The 10908-nt window shown below is 43.8% G+C and overlaps 1 protein-coding gene across 3 annotated transcripts in view; it reads right to left on the reverse strand.

Annotated features, from left to right (window-relative positions):
- DDX10 (DEAD-box helicase 10) overlaps positions 1 to 5661 on the reverse strand; it is a 253004-nt gene extending 247343 nt beyond the window's left edge. Inside the window, exon 1 of one of the 3 annotated variants that reach the window (XM_025465622.3) lies at positions 5349 to 5659. In XM_025465622.3, coding sequence (XP_025321407.1) covers positions 5349 to 5534 — 186 coding nt within the window. In that variant the 5' untranslated portion in view covers positions 5535 to 5659. Of the gene's footprint in view, positions 1 to 5348 lie in introns of all 3 variants that reach the window. The other 2 variants (XM_025465620.3, XM_025465621.3) reach the window with 2 other exon arrangements.
- Positions 5662 to 10908: the final 5247 nt, after the last annotated feature.

Below are 10908 nucleotides of genomic sequence, written 5' to 3' on the forward strand. Positions count from 1 at the left end.
TAGTTGACTGACCAGCAGTAGCTGATCCTCTGGATCCACCTGCCAGGGCCGTGCTTCCCCAGCTGTTCCCAGTGACTGTGCATAGTGGCATGACTGGATACCCACTCCTGCAGAATGGGAGAGTCCCTTCAAGGGCAACACTGGCTGCAGGACATCCCAAGAGCAGAAGCTTTCTTAGACTGCGCTCTAGCCTGAGATTCTTCCTACTGGCACCTCCTTCTGTCTTCCCTCCTTTCCCTATTTCTGTTCCTTCTCCTTCACTTCTGCAGACATTTCCCCCGATCAATCTCCGATTCACTTAATCCCAACTTGGCATCAACCTCTCAGAAGATCTAAGACCTAGACTATACCAACCATCTCCACAGCCTTTACAGCTTGGCTATGTTCTCCAATTGCCCCCAGAGACTCCCCACTGTTTCCAGATAAAGTCTCTAAAAAGGGCCTCTGTATGAATTTCCCACAAGTGCTGAAACAAATGATGACCAACAGTGGCTTAAACCAACATAAATGTATTAACTTATAACAGTGGAAGTCAGAAGTCCAGCATGGGTCTCAGTAAGCTAAAGTTCTTTCTGGCAACCATGGGAGAGAATCCACCCCTTGCTTTCTCCAGCACCTATAGACTACCTACTTCCTTGGATTGGCTTACATCCCCCTTCCATCTTGAAAACCAATCAGCAATGGACTTCTGGTCTTCCTCACTACACAGCATTCCCATACTGACTCTTCTGCCTCCTTCCTCCACATTTCAGGACCCTTTGGTCATCACACTGGGCCTACCTGGATAATCCAGATCCCCTATTTTAAAATCAGCTGATCTGCAACCTTAATTACCCTTTACCATGTAACATTCACAGGCTCAGGGTTAGGATGCAGCCATCTTTAGGAGGCCATTATTCTCACAACTACAACCTCCAAAATCAATGACAATCCATCTCTGACCCTCTCCTGCAACCGCATCAGAAGCCAGTTCAGGAACACATAGCACACTCCACGGAGTATCTCCCCATCAAAGAACACCACACATTTTCACATCTTTTTGTATACCCTTATGTTGCTCCCTGGACCTACAATGTTCTTGCTAATCTTTTCTGTCTGGAAAACACATCATTCAAGAACTAGCTCCACTCTTGGCTACCACAAACTGCTGGACAGTTTGCACCCTATACAAAGGTATATGGAGGCTGAAATCCAGCTCACACTCAGCTCCATAAGCTAGGCCTGAGGCTGCGACCACAAGGAGGAAAGGCAACAGGCCCAGGGGAAACACATTTTTCTAACTCATCTAGCCAAGGGCAGGGACAGAAAAATTCAACCTCCTTCCCCCTAATTACACTACCATCTAACTCCACAGAGCTCTACATATTTAGGATTACAACATTTATCAAAATGTATCAACCCCCACACCCCCCAGAGACACAGATATGTATTTTTTTCCATCTATTTTGACCTAGGCCTCAATATATACCTTATCAAAGTATTCCAAATGTTTCTAAATTAAATTGTTCAGTATTGGGGATCCCTGGGTGGCGCAGCGGTTTGGTGCCTGCCTTTGGCCCAGGGCACGATCCTGGGAACCCGGGATCGAATCCCACATCGGGCTCCCAATGCATGGAGCCTGCTTCTCCCTCTGCCTATGTCTCTGCCTCTCTCTCTCTCTCTGTGACTATCATAAATGAATGAATGAATGAATGAATGAATGAATGAAAATTTTAAAATAAAAAATAAAAAATAAATTGTTCAGTATTTTACCAATGAGGCTACTGAACACCACCCTTGTATTACAAATATACTGAAATAGACGTTTTATGCACTGGTACTATCATCTGAGGCACTCTGTACTGAGTTTCCTAGGCCTGACCTAACCTGGAACCAGTTACCAACCAGAATAAAGCCATCTGGAAAAGGTCTTCATGCACCAAACCACATCGAAACACTGAGTGCCTGCTCCAGGCAAGCACTGTGCAACCAGTGTCTGGGAAATACAAAGGTGAGAGTGTTGATGGTTTCTGACCTTCAGAGGTTCATGCAGGAGTTAAGAAGTTAAAGAAAGAAGCCAATTATCACAGCCTGGTGATAATGCTATAATAAAGCTCTATACAAAATGTTACGGACAAACAGTCCTAACCCCACTTAGGGAGGTCAGGAAGAGAAGTTTAAATCTTGAAGGACTGGTAGGTGTTCCTAGAGTGGGAGAATGGAGGTGCTCACTCAAGTGGTAGAAACATCAAGTACAGAACAAGAAGTATGGGGGACTAGGGTCCCTGGGCAGCTCAATCAGTCAAGCATCTGCCTTCAGCTCAGGTCATGATCTCAGGGTCCTGAGATCAAGCTCTGCATCAGGCTCCTCGCTCCACCAGGAGCCTGCTTGTCCCTCCTCATGCTCATGTGTGCTCTCTCAAATAAGTAAAATCTTTGAATAATCTTTAAAAAAGAAGCAGCAGCATCAGTATCAGGGAGTATGGCCAACTCACAAAACTAGAAGCTGCTCCTGCACATATGCTTATCACACACCACTTGGTTTACATATGTCACCTCTTTGAGCCTTACTACACTCTGGGTAGTTAGTAATCTCTGCTGAATGAAAGAAACAGACTCAGGAATATTAAGAACTTAGCTAGTCAATACCCAAACTGAATGAGATTTTTTTTTTAAATTTTATTTATTCATGAGAGACACAGAGAGACAGAGAGGCAGAGAGACAGGCAGAGGGAGAGGCAGGCTCCCTCCATGCAGGGAGCCTGATGTGGGACTCGATCCGGGGACTCCGGGATCACACCCTGGGCTGAAAGCAGGCGCCAAACCGCTGAGCCACCCAGGGATCCTCCTGAGTGAGATTTAAACCAGGTGTGCCTGGTCACAAATAACTTACTCTTCTGCTGCAGAACGTGTCGACACACTAAAGTACTTGACCATTTTCCTGAAAGTAATTGTGAGCCAAGGGAGGGTTTTAATCTGGAGTAAGGTGATTGGATTTTCATCTAGGAAAGAATCATTCTACCTGCAATATGAAGATAGATTAGAGGATGATAAGGCCTAAGGGTCAAATCCAGCCATGAGATTTCCTAATTGAAGTTTTGTTGGAAGTTTTGTTGAAAACAACTATACCCATTTAAGTATTTTTATGTTAGGTTTTGTGTTACAAGGCAGAGTTAAGTAGTTCCACCCTTCTGACCTGCAAAGCTAAAACCATTTACTATCTGATCCTTTACAAAGCTTGCTAATCCCCATTATAAGCAACAGCTACTATAGTAATCCATGCAAGAGATGATGGGGCCTGAACTAAGGCATAGCCTGGGGCTTGGGATTTGGGGGTGGGGGGGCGGGGAAGCATGGGGGGCGGTGCCTGGAGTAACATTTTAAAAAATTTTAAAGGCAGAAGAGATTATCAGTATGACTGGATGTATGACCACTGAAAGGGAAGTCTCTAGGATTACTTGTAGGTTTCTAGCTCAGTAGTCCGCTTAGATAGTGGGGCCAGCATGTGGTGCGCCAAGTATCAGCCCCAAGATGTCCATATGCTAACCTCCAGAACTGTGAATATTGTCTTAGATGGCAAAAGTGATTCTGTACAGGTCATTATTAAAGATCTTGAGATGGGAAATTATCCTCAATATTCTGGGTGGGCCCTAAATGCAATACAAAGCATCCTTATTTAAGAACGGCAGAAGTAGATTTGACACAGAACCCAAGGTAATGTGTCCATGGAGACAAAGTTTGGAGTGTGCAGCCACAAGCCAAGGAATGCAGCCACCAGGAGTGAGAAGTGAGAAGCAGGAAGAAATGGATTTTCCCTGAGAGCCTCCCGATGGACCATGGCCCTGCTGACACCTTGATTCCAGCACAGTGAAACAGATTTCAGACTTCTGGCTTTCAGAACTACGAGAGAACAAATTTCTGTTGTTTTAAGCCATGAAGTTTGTGGCAATTTGTTACAGTGGCAAGAGGGAACTAAAACGGTGAATTCTGGAGTCAAAGATAATGACCTTGTGTATTTAAAATATTCTGACAGGTAAAGACATCCACAGCACCATCGGAAAAAAAGAATACGAACTCAGAGGAGCTGTGGGTAGAATACAAAAGGGAGCCAATAACCCACAAGAATAAGCACTGGGATTACAAAAGAGAAGAAAGGCTGGGACCATACCCCTTAAACAAGTCTGGTTAGATAAAGAAGACTCTAAAATGCAATCAATGGTTTCTTAAAATGGTGTGCGTATGTCAATAGTAGTAATAACGTAACAGCTAATATATTTATATGTATCAGGCATTGTGCAGATAAGCTTTAGAGTCACTAACTTCTCCAAACAACTTATAAAACAGGTATTACTATGCCTTTTAAAGATAAGACAAGGGAAGCAGAGAGAGTAAGTAACCTGCCCACACATTCAACCGGTGACCAAAAGCCAGGATCAAATTATCATTTACCTTAACTCAAAAGCCTAAGCAAAGACAAAGGTTATCTATCTAATCTTGTTGACCTAAGGGTCCTTTAAAGGAAAGCCATACCAGCATGACACCTGATGACTATAATTCCAGAAACGTCCCACATATTAAATCCTTGACTACACCGCAGTAGAAGGGGCAATTACTGAGAGGGGAGTGAGGTGGGTGTCGGCCAACACATCGGGTTGCGGGGGGGGGGGGGGGGGGTCGGGGGAGGCGCAAGAGGTCAAAATGGTAACTACAGGGCTATTCAGAACATCGAGTACAATGGGGGATGGCAGGTGCCAGGCACACACCAGGAGCCCAGCTTTCCTGTGCCAATTCCTGGACGGGGACACGAATCAGGGAGAGAAAATAAGCACAAGAAGGGACGCAGATGCGGCGTGAGGCTTTGGACTTGGAAAGACACGGGTATCTAGGCTGCAATCCCACACCACCTACTAACATGTGAGCTGAAAGCAAGTACGTTACCTTCTCGGAGCCTCCACGCTCTCACCTGCAAAATGGGAATAAGACCCAGACCCAGTTCAGGTCAAATAATTAACGTGAAGCACACGGTGAGGGGCTGAAATCGTAGGTGTCGTCAGTGTGACTACTGCCGTTAGTACCACTGTTATTACCCCGTTTCACTACTAACTCCTTGCTCTTAAAGAGCCACTTCAGCCCCATCCTTTCTACCGAGCAGGGCGGCGAGCAGAAGAGCGACTGGAGGGTCCAGAGCCTGGTCCGCGGGGCCGGGCGGACCACCTGTGGGGCCTCAACTGTGCTGGGGGGCCCGGCCGCACCTGTCACCCCACCCCACCCCGTCTCCAGCCCCCCTTCGGCCCACCCATGACAGGTCTCCCACCGCCGCGAGGACGCGCAGCCCCGCGGCCCGCCCGCCGCGCCGCCCCCGGCCTCACCTTCTCGTAGTTCTGCGTGAGGCGGCTGATGGCCTCGCGTTCCACCTGCCACTCGGGCTTCTTCAGCTGCTTCCTCAACTGCTTCTTTTGGCTCTGCTTATGGCTGTGTTTCTTCTTCCAACGGTTGAAGCTCCGCACCGGGTCGGGCCGGCCGCCCGGCCCCCGAGAGTCGGCAGTTTTGCCCATAACAGCAGCGGCGGCGACAGAGCCGACCTCCCCCGGACACCAGAAGCCTCAGGCCAGCCGCACCGTCCGCAGTGAGGAGACGCGGAACCAGCGTGGGGATAGAGAGGCGACGGCGCGTGCGCGGAACCCGGAGCCCGCCCCCGAGCTTTTGAAACCGGGGCACGCGCCGTTGACGGCAAGCGAAGGCTGAACGCTGATTGGCTACTTGGATTCCGCAGGGCGTAGCGGGCAAGCCGCGGGGAGACGGAGGAGGAGCGATCTGAGGAAGGGGGCGGGGCTAGCGGCGCCTGGCGAGCGCCGGCTCTTTAAATGGGCGCATGCGCACGGGTTGCTGCTACTACGGTGACGTCACACGACTCGCTTCAGGGTTGTTAGTGCGCGCTTGCCCTGGGTTTAATCTTGGCAAAGCGTGCGCTTACGCACTCATGCACACTCTCGCGCACACGCGCACTTGCCCAAAGCTCAAACACCTATTTAATAACTTCCAAGTTGAATCTGAGTCAGGATACTGCCCCAGGAATAAAAAAATGAGTGTTCTATATCTTAATGTCCCTGTTTTTGCAGACCCCTCAGACTCCGCTGCAGCAGCAGGAAACAAGCAGAATTGAACTGAATTTGCCTTAAAATGCAGTTATGAAGACAAAATGAAAACTAAAAATAAAGAATTGGAAGAAAAGTTATTTGCAGGTTGGCCATTTACATGAATCGGCCGTCGATGAATGGGGGGAGGCTAAGATTTTATTTATTCATGAGAGACACAGAAGAGAGGCAGAGACATAGGCAGAGGAAGAAGCAGACTCCCCATTGAGCGAGGAATCCTGATGTGGGACTCGATCCCTGGACCCCAGAATCAAACCTGAGCCACAGGCAGATGCTCAATAACTGAGCCACGCAGGTGCCCAATGAATTGTTTTTTTGACACATTTATCTGCAGTGACCACTAGTATACACTGGATAGAGATGAGGGCAGAGCTGTGGCAGGGAAAGAGATTAGGCTCAAAGTTCACATGCAGGCTGTTCAGGCCCTCATATTATTTTTCAGTGCCATATAGCCAGATGACTACCCCCAAACACATGCCCATTCCCTAGACAGAAGATGATTGGGGAAGCAGAGACTGTGACCCAGGGAATCTTCAAACCCAGGGTCCCTAGATGTGGTGGAGGGTAATGGTCAATAAAGGGAAGTTATTTAAAAGTTTCTATATACATCCACAAAAAATTAAAGATACAATGACCCTATGATCCAACAATTCTATTTCTGGATGTACACACAGAAGAATTGAAAGCAGGGTCTGAAATAGATGTTTACAAACCCGTATTCATAACAGCATTATTCCCAATATCTAAAAGGTGAAAGCAGCCTATGTGTCCATCCAAGAATACTGGATAAGCAAAAAGTGTTATGTAGGTATGTTGGAATACTATCAGGCCTTAAAAACAAAAGAAATCCTGACAATGCTGCAATGTGGATGAACCTTGAGGACATCATGGTGAGTGAAATTAGCCAGTCACAAAAAGTCCTGTGTGAATCCACTTGTCTGAGATATTTAGGGAGTCAAAATCAGAAATGAAAATAGAATAGAGGTTGACAGGAACATGGGAAGTTACTGCTTAATAAGTATATAGTTTCAGTTTTGTGGGATGAAAATAGTTTTGGAGGTTGGTAGCACAACAATGGGAATGTACTTAATGGCCACAGAACGATACACCTAAAAATGGTTTAAATGGTAAATTTCATTTTATCACAATTTTTAAAATTGTTTTAAGTATCTATATACAATGAATGAGGCTCTCAGCTCTATTACTCTCCTCCTAAAGCTAAAGCAGCTAGGTGTATACATACCTCCGGAAAAAAAAAAAAAAAAAAAAAAAAAAAAAAAAAAAAAACCTGAAAAAGTCATCCCTAGGAAAAATGGCCCAAGAGACAGACCTGGACCTGACAGCATTTATGCAACCACCAAAGAAATAGCAGGTTGCTAAACTGCTTCATCTCTTCAGTGAAGCCCACTCTTCATGAGCTCTCCCATGCACTAGTCATTTCTAATCAGCCCTACTCAAATATGAAAGAGTAATAAAAACCACCAAATGTTTCAGGAAATTCTTTGACTTAAATGTTGGAAGCTAAACCTAATAAACCAATGCAGAAAGCAAAAGAAATCTTCCAAAGAAATAATTAATATTTTTAGAAACATAAGGCATTGCTATACCCATGAAAAAGAACAAAAACTATTCAGAGAATGGAATAGAACTCTTAATAGAAATGATTTTGTTTGTAATGGAAATCAAATTTTTGACATAAAATAATAGAAAATTTGAAGTCTAATCACAATGAACTCACTCTCACATTCTGAAGTCATTAGGATGAAATAATTTGTAATATGAATAGTTCACATCTTGATTGCATAAAATGACACCTTTATGATGATTTCAACTTTTATTTGCCCCACTATCTTGTATTCTGTAGAAACGATCCCTAGGCAGGCTTTCAGTTTTGACATTGAGAACATTAGTTTTTCCAACATTTTTTTTTAAGATTTTATTTATTTATTCATGAAGGACAGAGAGAGAGAGAGGCAGACAGAGGCAGAGGGAGAAGCAGTCTCCCTGCAAGGGGCCCGACGTGGGACTGGATCCTGGGTCTCCAGGATCACATCCTAGGCTGAAGATGGCGCTAAACCACTGAGCCACTCAGGCTGCCCTCCAACATTTTAATAGTGACATCTATGTTCTCCATTACTAACAAGTATTCAGAAAGCTCCTAAAGAGCTGAAAAGGATGTGGAAACATGCCTGGTACTAGTACTACAGACATAGGCAAAATTTCAATTGGGGGAGCAGCTATACTAAAATTTGCTGAAGGAGTGACAGAGGAAGTGTAATATTTGTTCCTCATCATTGATATCCTACTTCCTATTATTCATCAGTTATTTTCTACTGTAATTTTTTTCATAGTTGCTGTTTATCATCATAATTCTTTACATTACATATGTCTCTAAAACTGTGAAAATACCACTATATTCTTTCTGTACTTTAAAACATTTTTAATAAGATTATCTTGTTTGAAGGGTGCCTGGGTGGCTCAGTCAGTTAGGTGTCTGACTCTTGGTTTGAACTCAGGTCATGATCTCAGGGTTGTGAGATTGAGCCCCAGGTCTGGGCCCCAATCCATGGGGAGTTTGTTTTCTCTCTCCCTCTACCCCTCTCCCTGCTCACATGCTCTCTCACTCTCTCTCTGTCTACAAAAAAACAAGTAAATTTTTTAAAAAGACTATCTTGTTTGAGAAAGCAATAATACTCTAGTAGTGAATACAACTGTCCCCCAAATCTCAGTTTACAGATACCATTTTCCCAATCAAATGAATCAGAGCTCTTTGGAGAAAGAGCTAATTCTAGGGCTGGGGCAGAGCAGTACGGGATATCTTGAGGTGCCAGAAAATAAAGAGGAGCTCAAAGAATGATGGGAATGGAGGGCATTTATGATCTAGGTGGTAGTTTTAAAAATGTTTGCCTTAAGTACTTTTATTCCATTAGGCTTTATACCCATTTTATGTAGTTTTCTATAGGTATGTTCTATTTTAAATAAAAATAGTTTGCTTTTTTTTGAGAGGAGTAATGTGCACACACAGGTGCACCAGTGTGAGATGGGGGAGGGGCAGAGGGAGAGAGAAAATCTTAAAGTAGGCTCCACACCCAAGGCAGTTTCCAATCCTACAACCCTGAGATCATGACCTGAGCAAAATTCAAGAGTTGAACACTTAACCGACTGAGCCACTCAGGCGCCCCAATAAAAATGGTTTATAATATAAAATGTCCACACTAAAAGAGTCATGCCAAATTAGTACTGAGGAAATAAATATAAATACAGGTGTTTTCGAAGTATTTCTTTGAGGGACACCTGGGTGGCTCAGTGGTTGAGCATCTGTCTTTAGCTCAGGCCATGATCCCGGGATCCAGGATTGAGTCCCACATTGGGCTCCCTGTGAGGAGCCTGCTTCTCCCTCTGCCTGTGTCTCTGTGCCTCTCTTTCTCTGTGTGTCTTTCATGAATAAATAAAATCTTTTTTTAAAAAAAGGCTAAAAAAAATGAAGTATTTCTCTGGCTAGCATTCTAACTTTTATCTAGATAATTTATCCGTAGGATGCCTGGGTGGCTCAGCGATTGAGCACCTGCCTTCCGCCCAGAGCATGATCCTGGGGACCCAGGTCGAGTCGCGCATTGGGCTCCCTGCATGGATCCTACTTCTCTCTCTGACTGTGTCTCTGCCTCTCTCTGTGTGTATCTCATGAACAAATAAATAAAATCTTTTTTTAAAAAATTTAGATAACTTATCTGTAAAAAATATCAATAATTTAGTTTTAAAAAGCTTTGCTTACTGCCTCTAAATAACTACTAGTGACAGGATGGCCTCAACTGGACTTTCATATAATCTATTTTATAATGATTTCAAAATTAATATTTCAACACCCTTCTGTGTTTCAATGAACTAAAAGGTTGATTTATAGTTCTTGGATGGAATTAAAATTTCAAAAGTGCCCAAAAAAGGATTTTGGTTTATTTTGTACCATTAAGTTTAAAGAATGTACAAGGGATAAGGAATGATCAAGAATTACTTTTTGAGGATCTTCCTATCAAAATATAGTATTTTTTTCATTCAAAATTGTGACCCTGTCATATTTCTGGTTTTTAAACTATTAGTAATAATAATACCATTAATGGTATTATATTAATAATAATATTACCTCTACTGGGCAGCTCCGGTGGCCCAGCGGTTTTAGCGCCACCTTCTTCCAGGGTCGTGATCCTGGAGAACCAGATCGAGTCCCACGTCGGGCTCCCTGCATCGAGCCTGCTTCTCCCTCTGCCTGTGTCTCTGCCTCTCTCTCTCTCTCTCTCTCTCTCTCTCCCCGTCTCGAATGAATAATAAATAATCTTTAAAAAAAAAAAAAAGTGGACACTTAACTAAGCTACTCAGGCACCCCAAAAGATATGTTTTTTTTTTCTTAAGGAGATACCATTTTCAACTTGACATAATATCTTTTAAAAACTAGCATTTCAAGCTTTAGTCAGGTTATATTTTTTTTTCACAACTTTTTACACGTTAGCATTTACCTTTATTTCTTTTGCTATGGCCAACATGCCAATTTGATGTCACGACAGAAGAGCATTGTCCCAAATCACAAAGATCTCTTCCCCCCCCCACATTATTTTGGATTCTCTTCTGTGCAGTCTATGAAATATGCAGATCTCGTCATTCTCCAGTTATGTCATTTGCTGAGCAAAATCTATGTTCATATACAAAAATGTTAGACTTCAGAAAGCCACAAACTTAATAACTGTTACCTGTTTTCCCTGGGGCTTAAGAGATTGTAGCTAAA

Source organism: Canis lupus, chromosome 5, assembly GCF_003254725.2.
Source record: "Canis lupus dingo isolate Sandy chromosome 5, ASM325472v2, whole genome shotgun sequence".
In the NCBI taxonomy this organism is placed as follows: domain Eukaryota; kingdom Metazoa; phylum Chordata; class Mammalia; order Carnivora; family Canidae; genus Canis; species Canis lupus.